At 40.4% G+C, this 19,966-nt stretch overlaps 1 protein-coding gene across 5 annotated transcripts in view; it reads right to left on the reverse strand.

The window, feature by feature from the left end:
* SHISA6 (shisa family member 6) overlaps nt 1–19,966 on the reverse strand; it is a 400,746-nt gene that overhangs the window by 231,868 nt on the left and 148,912 nt on the right. For 2 of the 5 annotated variants that reach the window (XM_088468620.1, XM_088468618.1), the window contains exons 4-5: nt 13,503–13,565; nt 11,432–11,530 (exon numbers count right to left, since the gene is read on the reverse strand). In XM_088468620.1, the coding sequence (XP_088324746.1) occupies nt 11,432–11,530; nt 13,503–13,565 (162 nt within the window). The remainder of the gene's footprint in view (nt 1–11,431; nt 11,531–13,502; nt 13,566–19,966) is intronic. The other 3 variants (XM_088468619.1, XM_088468622.1, XM_088468621.1) reach the window with 3 other exon arrangements.

Raw genomic sequence — 19,966 nt, forward strand, 5'->3', positions numbered from 1 at the left:
CCCCCCCCAGATTATCCGATATATATATATATATATATATATATATATATAGAAGAGCTATGTTGCCTGCACATAATATACTATGCACAACTGTTATTGACTATTTATAGAGACAACAAACCTTACTCATAGATAAATAATATTTTCTTCTCCCAGAACTGTCTATTTCCTGAGTAATTGTCATGCAGATAATTTTGTTAATATTTATGAAGTGACAGTTCTGTGAAGATGCATCAGGAATTCTCTGTTAAAGATCAGCATGCACAAGATGGAAGCTGTCAGCAAGAACCCTACAGGGCGCCAGGGGGTTTTAAGCTGCTTAAAAGCGTAACAGAAGTCAAATATATTCTGTTCAATTTAATTCTGGTAATGAAAAGTTAAATTAATTGCTTAAAATAAATATTAATTTTATGTAATTAACATATATTATTTTAAACTTTTTTTGTAGCACGTAAAATTAAGGGACCGCTACTACCACAATATATAAAATATAGAATATACAGTATGCAGCTGTTTTACAAACTTGTTTAATTTTTTCACACATAGATCAATTCAGTTATCTTGTCACATGTGGTCCTGGCAGCAAACACATTTGATTACCGGGAACCAGTATGACTCAAACCCGACAGTGGCAGCCCGGCAGCTGTGAAAATCCCGATCATCGAAAGGTAAGTATTCACTAACCCTATTCTACCACCTAACCCTAACCCTCCCTTAGGGGTGCCTAACCCTAACCCCACCCCCAAATTCCTAACCCTAATCCCCCCCTAAGTGCCTAAACCTAACCCCCCTTCCCCACAGCCTAAACCTAAGTCCCACGGGAGGGGTGCCTAACCCTAACCTCCCTCTGGGGGTGCCTAAACCTAACCCTCCCTTCCCCTAGCCTAACCTCCCAAGTGGCTGCCTAACCCTAAGTCCCCCCCAGGAGCCCCTAACCTAACCCTACCCCCCCCTGCGGCTGTCCGCGCCTGGTGACCGGCTTACCTTCGATCGGTAAGCCGGGTGTCGGGGTCCCGGCGTAGGTCTAATGACAGGCGTCAGGATTTCGACGCCTGTCATTAGTGCCTTGCCGGGATTTGACAGTCGGAAAGCCGACGGTCGGGATTACGTCCGTTGGCTTCCCGTCTGCTTCCCGATATATTTATAGTGCATCGGCAGGTGTGTACAGTGGATATGTCTGTGAACTACGTAGTTCACAGACATATTCGACCTGCTGAGCAGCACAGCAGATGGCCGATATATCACAAAGATATATCAGTCGTGTGCTGCTGTGTACGGGTAACCTGCAATATAAATACCCGCCCAGTTAAGCTGTTAAGCCCGGCACATAGGGCAGACATTTGGTATAAACTTATCAATCATCAGATAGGTCTGCGGGTCGCCTAGTCTATAGTCAAATGCATTAGCTTTGGGTAAAGGGGGAAACGGGTGTGTCAAAATTATTTTAGGAGAAAAAAGGAAAGTTGACACTAATGAAGGGTTAGTTGTACAATAGCTGTAGTTATGACACTTGGTGACAATATTTTTATTCATTCCACCTTGCACATTCCCATTTGTGCCTGTAGTCCAGAAGCAGTGGGATGTTCTGGGTGTGTTTCCTAGAACTGGAATGTGGACGTGCAACTAAGTGCATCTGATTTTATAGGGATACAGATTGATGTGCGGTCCAAGAAGGCATCATCTATGGGGGTGCAAACCTTTCACCAACTGACAGAAGGAGTTAGGTGAAAAAAGAGCATGCATTGTTAGGTGCTGATTAAGTGCATAATTACATCCTAGTCCCACAGCACAATACTATGGTTCGCTGTGGGGTCACAGTGACGTGATTCAATGCAAATGATGTCATCAAACACCTGTAGCGCCCACTTCATCTGGGAAATGGACAGGATCCAGAAGGCTCTACTCTCATGGGAATGGTGGAAAACTGGCAAAAATTCAGGAGTCCCTCAAATATGCTTATAGTGGCACTATTATGGCAAATATGCTTATAATAACACTCCGCCTTATAGTTGTACTTCTGTGGGGCATTTCTATTGTTCATGTAATGAAAACATGCAAATAAAGTCCCCTCTCTTTGTAATCATATAAGATCTTAATGAGGCTAAAGCAAGCAGGATTTTAGAAGAAAAAAAATATGTTAATCCAATTGTAGTTTGTTGGACTTTTAGGTGAATTTTTATTATTTCCACCATGTGCAATTTCCGGAGTATCCACCACAATAGGTGCAAATAAATTTAACCAGGGTGTTTTCAAAGATTATGAAGATGGTTCACACCTTGAAATGCACTTGGTTGACCAGTTGGCATACACAGCATTGTGGGTAAATGTACTGTACAAGCTTAATCAAAATTGTCATCTTGAGTCATTCACAAATGGAGATCACTGGTGGATTGTGCTCCCAATCCTACCCCAACCACACTGCACAGAGGAATGAATTAACCATTCTTATACCAGCTTTGTTCTGCAGACTATACATAATCTATATGTACAAATATAGTGATTAAAGGTATTATGCTAATGGAAAAGGTACAAAAATGTTGTACCACCTAACTTCACACAATGGCCTGTTTCCCTGTGAAACTAGATACTGTATGTGCGGAATTTCACTTGAACATTGTACATCTCCATTCACAAATTATGTAATATTTCCCAAATTAAGATATTATTAGTGAGCTGAATACAAAATTGTATATAAGTCTTTATCAAAACATTATTATAATAACAGGTTCCAGGTACCTTCAATGGATTTAAAAGGTAATTACTGAAGCTGACCTGCTATTGCCATTATGATGTGATTACCATACCTGTCAAGATGGAAGTTCCAATGTTGACTTAGATTTAAGCGTTAAAGACTGGGATGTTCTAACCTTGCTGTATACATCCCGCCAGTCACCGCAAAATTACTAATCACATATGTACTAACATATGCGATTAGTATCGCAAAGGACAGCTCTTGCGAGTGTCTGCTCCCCCTCCTAGTCCCGGGAGCTTCCTGCTGGTGACTTCTGCAGGAAGTCCCAGGCTCCTCCTTCTGCACCCGGAAGAAGAATAGGAGGAGATGGAGGAGGAGGACCCAGGAGGAGCACGGGCTTGCACGCTGGAGGCTGAGGTAAAGGGGGGGGGCAGAGTGAGTTGCGGGGTGGCGAAGCGGCGGGGAGCGGATGCGGTAAGAAGCCCATAGGCATCTATAAGGTAACGCCAGAAAAACCTGGCGTTACCTTCCGCATCGAAAATCGGGCGTGATGTACTAAAGATAAAAATGCGGTAAAATCTACGAAAATGCTGTTTATGGGGGTTTTACCGCATTCCCCGAATGTAGTAAGCACCTGTAATGCATTGCATTCTGGTGCTTCGTCCCGATGGGTAACGCCACCTTCAGAAGCCTATGGACTTCTTATCGGTAACCGTGTACCTGAAGTCAGGGGGGATCTACCGCATTGTGGAATCGATGCTTAGTACATCCCACCCAAAGTATGGTAAGGAAAACAAAGTAGGATCAATTCTGACCAGGTACAGTAAGTAATACTGTTTAGGCTTCAGAATTAAGCAAACTCCCATATGTTCATTGTATCCTGGAAAACGCCGGAGAAGATGCATACACTCAATGACATGCACTTCGGAGTGTGCAAACCCATAGGTAAAATGGAGACATGCAACACTGTAAATACATGTTTTACAATTAGTTTATGATCTTCTTTGCATCAATGCAGGGAAGGTGATACACACGAACAAACCTGTGTTTCCTAGAGGACGGAGTACAGTACTTCTTCATATATGTTTCATTCTGGCAAGTTACTGCAGGGTTTACATATACGCTTGGCATTGAAGATGCTACTAAACTACTGCTGCTCCTCTCAGGACATCTGAGTGTGTACTACTAGCCTGTCCCTTTGCCGTCCAGCTTTAGTTTGCCATATGGGCACCATACATTAGCGACAGATTGCCGCGATCCCGCGATGCTGCAACCCGGCATCGCAGGATCGCAGAAATCCAACATGTTGGATTTCGGCGATTTGACGATTGCGATCAAAAAATGATCGCAATTGTCAAATCGCGGACAATTAACATGTGAAATGTCTGCGATCCGGCGACAGATCGCAGAACATCGATGGTGGGAGGTTGGCATTTTTACCCGGAAACGCGGCATTTCCCATCGCGTCGCCGGATCGCGACAAACAGTCGCTAATGTATGGGCACCTTAAGACAGCTCCTCTTCTGCACATCTCTTCTCCCAAACATGTATATGTATGTGAGTAGAAGATTTTTCATATAATGAAAATTGTGAGTTAAGGTGCCCATACATTATCACGATCGTCAATTTGCCGAAATCCAACATGTTGGATTTCTGCGATCCTGCGATGCCGGGTTGCAGCATCGCGGGATCGCGGCAATCTGTCGCTAATGTATGGTGCCCATATGGCAAACTAAAGCTGGACGGCAAAGGGACAGGCTAGTAGTACACACTCAGATGTCCTGAGAGGAGCAGCAGTAGTTTAGTAGCATCTTCAATGCCAAGCGTATATGTAAACCCTGCAGTAACTTGCCAGAATGTCATTTCTAATGGTGTCATCCTTTCAATGAAGTAATAAACAAACATGTTTTAGAGGCCGAAGGCTCCTTTGTCAAGGATGTACATTGGATTGAAAGTCCCTAGGCATTTGTGCTTGTACATTTTGTATGTATAGCGCCCCAACCTGGTGTGTAATATAAATATAATAGTAATATGCTTTCTTCTGTGAAGTCATGGGGTACTTGTAATTTGTAATAAACCAATTTTGCTACAATTATGCTATTATAATGGAAGGATTTTTCCAATCCATGTGTTATCGATTTACCAGGTTATCTTGTGTTGTGTATTCGTTTCTACATGCTCTTATTGCTACTTCTGGATGTGGATGACCTTCTGTGCATGAGCACACAAAGACTTATGTCACATCTATTTTATTTCCATCTAAGGGAGCCCCTTCCGTATTAGTCTGAAGTGCCACTTGAAGGGCAAAATGGGACACATTAAGTATAACATGAAACCTGAAGACTGCTGAATGGGGCTTGTGCAAAGACCAAGTCATGTGCCCCTCTGCACAGCATCAACCCAACCTAGAAATAATTTCTCTCTTCCCCTTTATTTTTTTAAAAATAATCTAGGAAGTCTGATTTCAGCCCTGCACTTGTGTATGTATCCTGTACTTTGCTATGGCCACCATCGTTCCTCCACTTCATTCTGCAAACACCTTTTTTTGCAAACTTTTCTTCGGCATAAATCTAAGCACACGACAGGTCAAAAGCTAATTCTGCATCGAGCATCAGCTATTTTGCACTTCACAAATACCAGGGGAACATTATAAGTTGGTTGTCTGTCATCTATCCAGAATGTATCAAGTTGCCTTTAACATATTGTCATGGGGTTGTAGGTATACAGGGATTACTATAATGAGTCATTCTTGTACACTGCTGTTTTCAATTACTGCAACTTCCATTTTTTTTGCTCGCTCCTTTAAAATCCTGACAGTGCTGTGCAGTTATATGGACTTTAAATGTCAGCTAGTGTGGCATCGCTGCCACTTTCAAACAAGATCCGTTTTAAAGAAACCCTTAAATGTCAACTATTTGAGTTCACTTATTTGGTATAAGAAGTATCCTGACAGCTGAGACGCTCTATCACGAATTAAAAATGAATTTTGCTGCTATCTAATCAGATTTAATATGAAATCTTCTCAGACAGGGGGAGAAAATTACTGACAACCACTTTATACAGTACGGTTAATAAACAGAATCAGATATAATTCTTAAAACTAAGGACCTCATTCAGACCAGCTCGCAAGCGCTATGCGCTCGCAAGCGAGTCAATGGTTGTGCATTGCGCACGCACGGCATGCACAATGCGCGTGCGCAAGCCCCATAGCGAGTGAGAAATTCACTCACTCTAGGGCTCGCTACAAATGGGGTGGCTGTCGATGTTGATCGACAGCTCTCCCCGTTTTGCAGGAGGGGGGGGGTGGCTGGACAAACGGAGGCGTTCCTGAAGGAACGCCTGCCGTTTGTGGGCGGCCCTACTGACATCACCAGTGATGTCAGTAGTGAGCTTCCGGCTCTGTTAGAGTAGGAAGCTCACTGGGGCTTGCGGCAGACGAGACCCTACCACAAGGGTCTCACCGCAAGCCCGATGGTCACGACCATTGCAACCATCACCTGGCCACTCGCAAAAGCTGTGGGTGGTCACCCACAGCTTAGCGAGCGGCCAGGAGGCCGGCTTAAAAAAAAAAAGCAGCCACCCTCATTCAGAGCAAGCGCTCGCCTTTTGCGAGCGGCTCTGAATGAGGTCCTAAGTCTGCAGCAATAACAGGCTCTGATGTCATTAGATGGGCATTAAAGATAATGACTTAGTGATCAGGAACAAAAATATATGAATAGTCACCAGTATGATAATATAGAGGTATACTCATACTCCTGATGCTTGCTGAACACAAATGAGATTCAAGGGTGGAAGAGGGTGCATTAACAATGGGTGGTCTTTCTATGGTGGGTACAGCAGAGCATTTTCCACACGCAGAGAAATAATGATTATTACAAGCCCTCAGGGGTGGCAGCGATCAGGCATCACTTTCATTAGAACGCACTTTATAGAGAAAAATGCAGTTATGTGCATAATTCTATCAATATTAATGAAACAGATGTTCTCCAGTGACACATAATTAAGACAGTCATACAGTCTCCTCATGCTTTTGAATAAATGAGAACATAAATGACAGATAAATGAGCAATATTTTAGGAGAAAAGTGCAAATCAATGAAAGGGATGCTCCTAAAATGGCAATAGGCAGTACTTTTGTATTTACAAGGTATATAAATATTATAGATAAGCGGTTCAGTTTTGGCTCAGATCTTTCCGCCAAGTTCAGATCTCAGAATGAGGCAAAACGTCTGGGAAAGATGAGGTTTTTCCACGTTCGGAGGTCTGAACTTGACAGAAAGACACAAGCCAAAACCGAACCGCTCATTTGTAATAAATATGCCAAAAAAATTTGCTAAACTTTACATGATGTCATCCATTTCACCCTTATTAAAGTATTAAACAACTTATGGATCATTCTGTGTTTGGTCATGTGTTTTGCACATTTATGCAGCAAAAATGTCCTTATATTTTCCCAGTCCTACCCCAATCATACCACACAGCAGAACGAATTGGCCATTGTTTCCCCAGAGCTGTTCTTCTGGAGGAAAAGCCACACCATCCTGAAGTTTTAAAAGAGATCTAAGAATCTAAGAAATACTTCTAATAATCAACGTTTACAACATAATAAGTATATTTATATTGAGCAGTCACACTCGTTGGAGAATATGTAATAGGTTGTGAGTTCCGTAATTCTCAGACATTTAGGCCATAGATTCTGTATGAAGTGGCATTCATTTAAAAAGCAAAATCAAGAAGCACTTTAAATCTACAGCCAAAATCACCTAGATTGTACTGGTTGTCAGATCTCACAAAATATTATGTATGTTCCATGATTCTCCAATCTGCACCCATACATTACAGATAGTTTTCAGTGATTCACAGATCATTTTAAGCACATAACAGATCTTCCAATCGTGAAAGGCTCATTATTTTTCTAGCAACAGTCAAGAAATTGGCTGATCATTACCATACACTAACAATGTTCAGCCCCAATTGGTCAGTGAAATCGAACATGTTGGACAGCCTGATTTACCGATTCCGATCACTTTTTGGTCGGAATGTGCAATCGGTGTACCCCATACAGTAAATTGCAGATATTTTTACACAATCATCTGCAAAAGGAGGAATTGCCCCAGTTGATTGAAGATTTATGAGTCCCATTAGCACAGAAGAATATCCATAGCAACCAATCAGATTATAGCTATAATGTTTTAGATTGTACTAGAAAAATTAAAGATATAATCTGACTGGTTGCAATGAGCAACATCTCCAGTTACAGTTTTCAAGGCTTTAGAAAATCTACCTCTCAGACTCCATAGAAATTTTTCCTGACCTCTAAATTTTTATTTCAAAAAGAGGGCAAGTCCGATGGGAACTATATTTTTGGAACACATGGAAACATGATTAGACTTTCTCATACTGTATGTCGCCCTGAATGATTTCTATAATTGTGGGCAGAAATAATGTTCTTTTTTGTACGTAGTTCATTTAAATCTGACTGAATAAACTGGTTATATAATAACACGGGTTGCATGAATGTTTTCACTGGCAACAGGGATTTTCCTTCTTTCATACATACTGTATGCCACTAAAACTACATTTTGATTTACAGGAGAGTATTCTGTTTAGTATTATTTTATTACTGTTAATAAGCAATAAACCATTAACAGACCTATAAATCAGATTTTGTTAGCAATCCGAAATATGTAATGTTTTCATTTACTAGTTTACAGAGTTTACATAGTCAGATTGTTATAATATACTCTAACAAGATTACTGTATAATAAACTGGTGCATGTAGGATATATGTCATTTAGGGGCCTATTCATCAACACTAAAATGGGCAGTTACACATGCTGAAACACTAGTATCCGCATATTTAAGGTAACAGGCCATTCATCATCAGGTGTCCGAAAGCAAACTCTGAAAACCTAAAGTTTTTGAACAATGCCCTCTTCAGATGGCGCTTGTTGTCCACTCCTTCCTATGGTACCGGGGATGCAAAGAGGGATGCGTTTGTTCTCACAGGCAAACTCTGAACTTACGTTTTCAGAGTTTGCTTATTATTAGATGGTCTTATGGGACTCCTGATGACGAATGGTCCGTTACCATAAATATGTGGAACTAGCGTTTCCGCATATATAACGGGCCGTTTTAGTGATGATGAATAGCTCCCAGTGTATTGTAAGTGATGCACACACAGTCTGTCACAGCCGACGTATTCGTGTTATAAAATACAGATAGAAGAGCCCGGGGAGTTCATAAAGAGAACACATCGACCGAGCAGATCTTGCAGAAGTAACTGGGAACAGGGTGACAGAGTGGGGACCTCTCTGTATTGTGTGGACGCGCTCCTGGATGATCTTGGAAACCAACTGATATCATTTCTGTTGATTCTAGTGAGAAATTAATTTTATATAGAGCTTTTTCACTTCATGTTCATGTTTTCAAACACCAATTAACAGTACTAAATGGGGGATTAATGTAAATTACTATAGACTATTTTCATATATACAGAACTGCTAGGAAATGATTTTCTTTTGCAAAATAATCATGCAATTAGTAGTTTGTTAACAGTGGTAGTGCACATCAGTTTTCTAATAAGACTATCATGTGTACCCAATTTAGCCTGCATGGGGACAAATATTCACTATAGACCAAATGATACAGAAATTAAAGGGCACAATAACAGAATTATAATACCACTCACACGTGCTAAATTGTAAATATGCTAATTGGTGCCTTTTGACACTGTGGATTTTTTTTCCTAACAAGAGCAATTTTTAATCTTTAGCATTTCCATATTATTTTTTTATTAGATGTGAGTATGACTAACCCACAGTATACAGTGGCCCAGTACCTGTATATATAGGCAATGATGTTAGAAGCTGTGCAACAGCTTCATTTCCACATACAGTAGAGACAAGACTGCTGCCCGACTGCTTTTATACAAGCCACCTTAACTCCAAGGTGGCTACCAGTATACTTTTATTTTACAGTAGGCAGAAAATAACTCCTTATTGTACCCCAGTTTACACTGGGGTACAATAAAGTCATATCCATAAAGTCATATACAGGTGTGTTTAACCTTCACAGACAGTGACATCACTAGAAAACTGCAACATGTGTCCTCGCTCAGGGTCCAAAGCCATCTTCAAAGTTGTATATTTAAAATTGTATCTCTCTAACATGGAATTATATAATCCACATAACTATTTAACATGAAGCTTTAAAGGCTTGGTTATGGTCTAATAAAATCCTTCGTGGTTTGGTAATTGCCACATGTATTAAAATCCAGAAGTACCCTCATATCTAGTTGGGTATGCCTCCAATGGCTATTTTACATTCAATTAAGTCAGTCAAAATGAGTCACATGGTCACATGACTCATGTTACACCAACCGAGCTGGATGTGGGATGAAGGTGTTTTTTTTGTATTTACTAATCACAATCATGAACTGAGGATTATTTAAACCAGTACTGCATGCAACTATTTAATCCCCAATGTTATCTTGGTCATGTTAGCCATATTCCTGATGAGAAAGAGAGCAATGTACAAGAGAGATCTATAACTTTTACTTCTCAGATACCACTGTATGAACCATTTTGATCAAGTACAGTAATTTGTACATGCATTAAAGCTATGTTTCACCTAAACACAGTGGCGGTAGCCAATTTGTGTCCTGATACCATACTGAGCCTGGTGAGGTCAATGGTTTCCAATGACCAGGCAGGCTTCTTAATTATTCTCATGAATATTGGTTCAGCTGCCTCCATTGTGTAAAGGAGATATGTACTCTTTAATGAGTAATTTAGGACCTGATTCAGAGTTGAATTCTAATCCCACTGAGACTTTACGCAGATACTGTGAATTAATATGCAAATGTTTCAGCCACCAAAATATGTAGGCAAATGTAACTCCCGCCGGTGGCTTTACAAATACAAGTGACTGCATAAAAAGTTGCAGCATCTTCGTACAAAGACGCAGTTTCGATCACAGAGCAGACGATCATCGGCTTTCTGAGTAACTCTATGGCAACTCAGAATGGCCAACAGAACTAAGACGCCAGCACCAGTGAAACTGCATACAAAGACACAGTTGCTGGATCTGGTTGCGACACACCTGTATTTTTCTAACCACACCTCCGTTACAACACCCGCAAGCGGGTCCCTAACTGTCAATCACTCTGCTTCTAAATCCTCTCTGCGAGTGACATCACAGAGACATCGGAACGCATGCACCGTGTGACTTAGATGCAAGCACTGTAATAAAAGCATCAGCCAACTGCGTAAATATCGGCATAACGTACAACTCTGAATCACGGTCCCTTATCCATTGTCCTCCTTTTCACAAATTATACTGTAACTACAGTACCAACAAGAACCACCGTGGCAGCATGGAACAATAGTATCATTTCTGACATATTGTTATAACTGTAACTGGTTACCGTATACACCCAATCCCTCAACGGTAATAGTTCAACATTCTATTTTCTTGAAAGTCTAAAACCTCCCAATGTTCACATGTTGTAGTTCATTGAAACAATGTTACCGAGTACAAATATGTAGTGACATTGATTAGAATTTTATGTTACATACATGGTATAGCAGCATGAATGGAGAACATGGTAAACACCAATAAGAGGGTATCTATCTAGACTTGATGAATAAAATTTTAGTAACAAGTAAGACAGTGGTGGACAGTGGTCACAGGAACAGCCATATGTATGAGATCATAAATAAATTTATTTGTACTGTACCCTTGAGATGTCCTCGTCCTAAGGTCACAAACCCAGAGGAGATGAAATTATGCAGATCAGGTCCTCCGCTACGATATATATCCTTCCCGTAGTGTCCTGCTGAAAGAAAGGAGCCAGTTACACAATTTAAATTGAACTTGGCGTAAACGTGGACCAGCAATGCTCCACAGTAGAGAGGAGCAAAATGTTCCACAAAACATTTTTCTCTATTCCACGAGGGGTAATATTATATGATAAAAAAGGTTTTATCGTGACTACAGCTAATCTAAGTTATTGTACATCATAGATGGCCTCTTTTGCCAAGTATTTTAGAAAGGAAAGACATTGTAACAATATGTTTACTAGGGAAATAAAGAAAATGATCACTTCCTCCGCAGGTTTTTACCATAATACATATCAATATTTCCGTGCATTTTCATAATCTGAAATTCTGTCATAAAGTAATTTTAAAAGCTGGTCAGCTTTGAGAACATAATGGGAGATTTGTGCTCCTCTTTGTCTGAGGGGCTATGATGCTTCTGGAAGCAGAATCATAAATGTTTTGGAGAATGCAGAGAACAGGAGCAAGGAAAGTTCTGTGATACCAATTTTGGCCAACAGGTTATGACGATATCCTCTCTTTTTGTACTATGGCTTGTAAATTATTCTTGTCCAGAATTTACACCAATGTGCCCAATTAAACCATTTGTATAATGCTCTTGGGCTCAATAACAGACAGAACCATTTTAATGTACAGGCACACTTGGCAGCTGCTCAGGGCCCCCACGATTCTAGGGTTCTAGGGATTGATTTTGTTGAAACGTAAAGGATAAATTTTTTTGACCATTTACATGTTTATTCCTGTGAATGGGTGGGTGGGGGCCCCAGTGCATTGCTTTGCCCAGGGCCTGAAATGCTGTTAAGATGGCCATGCTGACAGAACGTATCTATTATGTCATACACTTTATAACATTTCAGACCAGTACAGAAGAAAACATGAGCATTGTAACATATAAACCATCACAGTACATATTGATGTCAAATATACTGTATCGCATAGATACTATTAAATACCAAATAACGCCATTTAGTACAAAGCACAGAAAATGATAAACAAGGATTAACAAAAAAACGTACACACCTGCCAACTCCATTTTAAACACAGATTGGCACACTCTATGCAAAGTCAATGACCTGTATATCAATGTATGCAGAAAGCAATGCCCTTTGTTGGTTTTATGATCATGCCAGCCATTATAATAACAGGTTCACAATCTGATATAGCTATGATATATATAAATATAAAAACATACATAAGATAGATAGATAGATAGATAGATAGATAGATAGTTAGATAGGTAAAATGATAGATAAACAAATAATTATACAATAAACATATAATTAGATAGACAGATAGATTAGGTACAACACATGAGGCAGTGGCACGCCCCCATGTTTAAATTGGAAGACATTAATACCGGTATGTGACTGCTGAGAGTAATATGCTTTTAATGTAAATTGTCATGGAAACTAGTTGAACTATTATGAAATGTATACTATTTTTTTTCCAAAATATATTCTGATACAAGAGAAAGATGTTAAGGTCTCCAGCACACTGTTGTAGGCCTGGCTGGTATCAGGCCAGATATAAAAACTCAATATTTTTACTTCCTAACACAGATGCACCAACGCAGCAGGAGAAGAGCATACATACATAACCAGATGAACCGCACACAAACACACTGATGCATGCATTGCTGTAGCCTGTGTATTTAACATACACCAACATACAGAGAGCAGATGTTAGTTTGATTCTGCATGAGGAGAAGGTGGTAACCTTGGTAACGGCAATACTTAGGATTTTTTTATTCATTATTAGAGGAATTGCATGATGAAAAAAAAGAGAGACAATTGATGCTGTTATGGGTCTCTCTGCAGCTTCCTCATCGGCAGAGGGAAGAATGACTTTTATGGAACCTGCAACGTGGGTCATTAACTGAATTACATTGACCATAACATACTGAGAAGCACAGAGCCACATGAAGCACAGGCAACTTGCCAGCAGACTGAAAACACGCTTATACGCTTGTACCTATTGTATTCAGGTGGCCAGGTGGCTCCATATTCGTGGGCACATCTGAGAAACGTCGAGAGGCTGCAAAAGAAAAACCAGGCCCGAGATTGAACATCAGAGACTTTGCACACAGTGAGGCCTAATCTTTCCTGTGGTAACTGTGCATTCAGAGGTTAAAATTGTTAATTTCACATTACTGTAACATGGAAACAGAAACCCAGTTCACATGTCCTTTACAGAAGTGGCTTCTATATACATCAAATGTAGTCATTTTTAAGATGGACCAATACAGTGAGGTAATCTGCAATTACAAAATGGCTACCTGAGCTGGGTGTAGGAGGTGGGCACACTTTAATTCATGTCTTCCAGCTTACCTGTGGATCTTTAAAATGTGATAGTTGGTCCTACACCTGTGCACCTGCTATGTGGTCTTGGAAATTACTGAGAGGGACCCTGAGTACTGGGAATGAGAAACAATGTTTTAATCTATACATCTCTTGGTGACTATTCCTCTACAAGAACCATATCCCCTTTTCTTTCACAAGTGAAAATCTTGGAACTAGTACCTTATTGGGCTCCAAGGCAAAATAATTGTTTTGGGGGATGTGGGGGGTGGGGAATTGTGCATAAATCCGCAGTATACACTTCTGACTGGAACCTCAGTTTGAGATTTTAGCTGGATGCACATGGATCGCTGGGCTCCCGCGCACAGTTTTGCCTCGTAACCGTGGTCGTTATTTATTGTTGAGCTATGAAGTAAAATTTCAATGCGTAATACAAACACTTGGATATTATAAAAACATTTCCTGCTGAAAATTATAAGGATAGTAGAGCATCCAGCCTACAGCCTAATACATCTAGGGGTCAATCCAATTAGATGCGAGTTTGTTTCATGAAACTCACACACTTCGTACGAATGCTCGCTCCCAAGAAACGCTCAATCCAATTAGAAATGCCAACTCGCGCTACTCGTGGAGAGGGTGTGTGAATTTTCTATAGCATGTGACTTGGGAGAAGGGCATGGAAAAGTGGGGAAACTATCCTGGACTTCAAAAAAGTGGCAATTGTGTTAGCAGAATTACACAGGGCTGTTAGTGGGCACAAGGAAGGTACTGGAGGTTTTTAAATGGTGTAAAAAAAATTAAAAATAGAAAAAAATGATAAAAAGCTAACTTTTTTTTTTTAACTGATGAAAAGCAATTATTGTTCATTAGAAAAAATATTCGAATTATATTTGGGATGCCTAAACTAATGAAAAAGTTGATTTGGAGGTAATTTGAGGCCATTTTTTAAAATACAAAACTGGCAAGTAATTATTGGGCAAAATAAGCTAATTGAAAACTTTTAAATGCCTACTTAGTCATTAGGGGATCTGTCCAAGGTGTTCTGCACTGTGTCTTGATATTTGTACCTTAAAATAAAGATTTTCTCTACCATCTCACACTCTCAGGGGGTGTGCACAAAAAAAATGTGATTTTCCTCTGAAAAAAAAAATGCGAGTTTGGACTTGGATTGCAACTGTACAGTACTTCACAGTGCGAGTTTGCCGTGAAAAGCCAACTCACACCTAACAGGATTGACACCTTAGATGGTAAACCACCTCCTCGATTTGTAGGGGTAAATTTACTAAAGTGAGAGTTTTTAGAAGTGAGTTTTAGAAGAGATGTTGCCCATAACAACCAATCAGATTCTACTTAACATTTAACTAGCACCTTCTAGAAGATAATAGCTAGAATCTGATTGGTTGCTATGGGCAACATGTCTTCTAAAACTCACTTCTAAAAACTCTCACTTTAGTAGATGTATCCCGTAATATCTTCATAACACACAAGTAATGTTTACTTAATATAATATCTCTATGCCATCGCAATTAAATGGTGAACTCTGATGTAATCACATAAGTTGTGAGCTCTGATGTCATCCATTCAGTGTTCATTAGGAAAATGTGTGTACTATAATAAGGAATAAAACACTGTAAATTAACTATGGATTTGTTTGAACTGTTTACAATGACTACAGCCTTGTCTTTTTCCATAATCACAGTACCCCTTTGTAACTAATAGCCACATCATTTGCGCTACCCCATATATAAGTTTATACTAGGAGTTGACATGAAAATATCTATTTTGCAGATATAAAATATTGTGGAATCCAAAGAAATACATTTAAAAGCAGATACAAGACAACAGATAGTTCTCAAAATGTGAAAGGCCATCAGAATGAAAGGCTCTGGAATCTCGTTATATGCTATAAACTTATATATATATAGAATATAAATCCCTTAAAAAAAGAAAGAAGAAAAAAAATCACTGTTACAGTTAGTTTGCATGGAAAGTGCATTTTCCTTGACATTATTCATCATTCTTACTGGCATCACCGTGTAAGAAATAACATGCAGAAAAGAACATAAAAAATATAAGAAATAAAATATTTATGGCAATACAAGGGTCTCACCTGAAATCATTAATGCATTAGTATCCTATATACATCCACCTAGTTCAAACAGACAGATATCCGTTTCTAACTCTGGTGGTAACAAAGCGCTCATTTCGTTTAAACAGTTCCCAGCTGTCAATGCTACCACAAAATGATGTTAGGGTCTGCTAGCTGAGGGGTGTAGGTGGTAGGTACAAATTGCTATTTAAGTGGCGTTCATTTTTTAAAAAGGATCTCTTTGAATGGATCTCTTTGAATTATGGCAAGGAATAATTATATGCTGATGATGATGGTGTCTTGAAAGAGCTGAAACCGGTTGGTGTTAATCCACGGATAAAGTTATGTATTTATCTGTGGCTCTGTATTGTATGAATTATTAACAAAGCACTTAGTTATTCTACATTATATTTGAGACTGTCAGCCGACAATGTGTGCAAGATACTGCCTGCGAAGATATCTAGTTACATTTCCTAAATTCCCTTTACTATACATTGCAACGGCAGCAGTGCCTACACAGATTGCTTACAACATGGATTACAGCCGGGATTTTGTTACAAAGTGAAAATCGGAGCCCTAGTGGTATATTTCGAGGCATTAAGGGCCCTCTGGTACGTGTAATTCACCTGTAAAGAAATGTGTAAAAAAACACAAGACACACACACCGTGAAAATAAAGTTTTATTACATCCATACACACTCTCACATACTAACCTGCTGCCAGATGTTCACGTCCCCTTCTCAACGTAAAGTATCCAATGGAAGTACCTGTAAAAAAAGATCCAATACTCACCTTTTGTCCCATGTTCTCCGCAGTAATCCAAATAGGGCCCCGGATACACGGTATCAACACGCAACAGCATGTTGATACAGATCGATAATGACAGCTCATGGGTTTGAGCAGTCATTAGTACCAGGCCGCGAGCCAAGGAGCGGTGGCTTAACATTAGCGGCCACTTATTGGCTGGAGCCAACGTGGACTTAGCCAATGAGCGGCCGCTAGTGTTAAGCCCACGTGGGTCCCAGCAATGAGTGGCCGCTAATGTGAAGCCGCCGCTGATTGGCTCGCGGCCCAGTAACTAATGCAGCTCAAACCCATGAGCTGTCATTAGCCTACTGTATCAACATGGTGTAGCGTGTTGATACCGTGTGTCCGGGGCCCTATTTGGATTACTGTGGAGAACATCGTGGAACAAAAGGTGATTATTGGATCTTTTTTTACAGGTACTTCCATTGGATACTTTACGTTGAGAAGGGGACATGAACATCTGGGAGCAGGTGAGTATTTGTGAGTGCGTATGGATGTAATAAAACTTTATTTTTATGGTGTGTGTGTCTTGTGTTTTTTTTAAACATTTCTTTACAGGTGAACTACACGTACCAGCGGGCCCTTAATGCCCCGCATGCTGGTACTTGTGGTTCTCCAAGTACCAGCATGCTGGGGAGGCTTGCTGGGACCTGTAGTTCCACTGTAAAGACAATGTTGATAATTCTATTTTTAACACTACATATACTATCAACCCGTCACCCATCACACAGGGGTGGCGGGGATAGCCCCGCGCTATCAGCCTAGGCCACGGGTGCCCTGGAGAGGGGGACCCCTTTATTGAAGGGGTCCATCACTCCCCAGGGATCCCTGGCCTGGGCTGACTAGCAGTCAGGGCTGATGCTGCGGCTGGGGGGCCCGGCAAAAGGGCACCCCAGGCTGTGGCATCAGTCCCCCGCTAGAAAGGGTCCGGAGCTGGTTTTAAATATACAGAGAACCTCATGCCATTTTTTTCTCCCTATATTTAAAACCAGGTCTGCTGCCTGGTGCTGGTTCTTAAATTACTGTGGAACCCTACACATTTTGTTCCCTGTAATTTTAAGAACCAAGACTGGCTGGCAAGTCCGGGGCTGGTTAGTCTTTCGGGGGGGGGGGGGAACCTCACGTCATTATTTAAATAATTTTAACCAATTTTTTACAGGTACAACACAAGCAGCTTACATATATTCAATTTGGAGTGAAAATTCCGGACTATTCGCATGCCGGATTTTCCGCACCACACTGGAGGTTTTGTAAGCGAAAAAGTATCGCGTGCGTGTCCGCTTTTCCCCGTATTCAAATCCAAAGGACGCGAAAACGCGTCCCGGCGAAACTTAAAGAGGCGGAAAGTGATGGAAGAATTGGGGAAATCTGCCTGACACCCCCAAAAGATGTTCTGACATGGGGGGATCACTCAGGATACCCTCGAAAAGTCCTGCTGTACGTATTTCGGGTTTTTTATATGGTCTCAATCGGAGTCATTTTGCGTCCTTGGTGAAGTGGTGAAGAATAGCATTTTTTTTGTAAAAAAAACTACTTATATCAAATTTGGGGTACATGAAATTGGGTGCAAGCATGTTTTTAATTGTGTAAAGTGATGTGTTAAATAGCGCCAAAAATGTACAAAGGGTGCAGGGTGGATTCCGCAACTCTGCACCCCAAAAGCCCAATTCTGCACTTTTTTTCGGCACCTAGTCATATAGGCGAAACATTTCCCTCCACAAAAACGGAACTCAGAAAGAGGCAAAACGTCATCTTGCATGGACGAACATCATCATTCCTGGACAAAAGTCCAGGAATGATGATGTTCGTCCGTGCAAGATGACGTTTTGCCTCTTTCTGAGTTCCGTTTTTTTGGAGGGAAAAATCCGAACTCGACGTGCAAACTCGAACCTATCCGAGCCTGCACATCCCTAATTTTTACACTGCAATACGATGTCAATACCCGTCGGTTTCAAACTGACAGCAGATCTGATAATTATTAGATTATCATTAGATGATTTGACACAGCCCCACCTCGTGTCTGTGTGTTATGTGAAAATATGAACTAGTACACAGCTGAACAATGCATATTTATTGTCAATTCTATAAAGGTTTATATCGCCACGTAACACACAGACACAATGAATGTGGACGCCTCAGTACACAACACATTGTCAGAAGCAGGAATACCTGTGACTGGCAGTGGCGGCTCCAGCGCAGTCCAAAATTCAAATAGGGGAATCACACCAACTGCCCTCCTCACCTTTTGTTTTTCTCCTTTCGCTTATATACTTAAAAAAAGTTTTGCCCCCTTTATCCACTGTCTGTGCCATTTTCTCCTCAGCTTTTGCCTTTGTACATCTGATTACTTTCTTAGCCTCCTTCTTTATTTTATAAGATACACCCCTTTGTCTTCATTATTTTGTGTCTGCTTGTATTTCCTAAAGGCCATCTTTTTTGCTTTCACAATACTTGCTACCTCTTTCTCAAACCACACTGGCTTCCTTTTCCTTGTGGTTTTCCTAACCCTTTTGATACAAAGGTCTGTTTCCTTTAATAATGCACTTTTAAAATTTTCCCACCTCTCCTGCACTCCTTTCAAGTTCCTCCACTCTGCCAAAGACTCTTTTCCACTGTGTAGAATGCTTGATACTGTATGTCTCCTCCAAAGTCTAAATAAAAATATGAATGTATAATAAATCATCCAAATATAAGGGATCTATTTAGTAAAGGGCGAAAGACCTATCAACCATTTTTTTCGCTGGCAATAGGACTGCACCCTATACACCCAGGGGGTAATGCTTTCATTTGTCAAAAGATTTGCTGGGTGTTTCCAATAAGAGAATCCATGGGGGAGCCTATTTAATAAAGATCACAATGTCAATGGTACATGTGCTGCTGTAACCCTTCTGTTACCATTATCTAAGAATGGCTCAGGGTGTGTTTTGCAGAGGAAGATGAGTGAGATAATAATAATAAATTGCTGTGATAGGTGACTTCCTATTTGATAAACAGCATTAGTAGATCAGACTTATCGCCACATGAAGTGTTTATTTACCAACCTCTTATTAGCCCACTGCGCCACTCCATCTCACTCATTCTGGCTATTGATGGTTAGTATAATTATCCTGCTGCACACCCCTTGGAGCGAGTGGAAACGTCTTCTGTTGTAAGGCAGCCTTAAGTATTCACAAGCATGTGTCCATCATCTCACAGTAGTGTAAATGGAGTGAAGAGACAAGGTACTCCATGAAGCATGGAGA

This window comes from Taudactylus pleione, unplaced genomic scaffold (assembly GCF_031769625.1).
Source record: "Taudactylus pleione unplaced genomic scaffold, aTauple2 ptg000012l, whole genome shotgun sequence".
Lineage (NCBI taxonomy): Eukaryota > Metazoa > Chordata > Amphibia > Anura > Myobatrachidae > Taudactylus > Taudactylus pleione.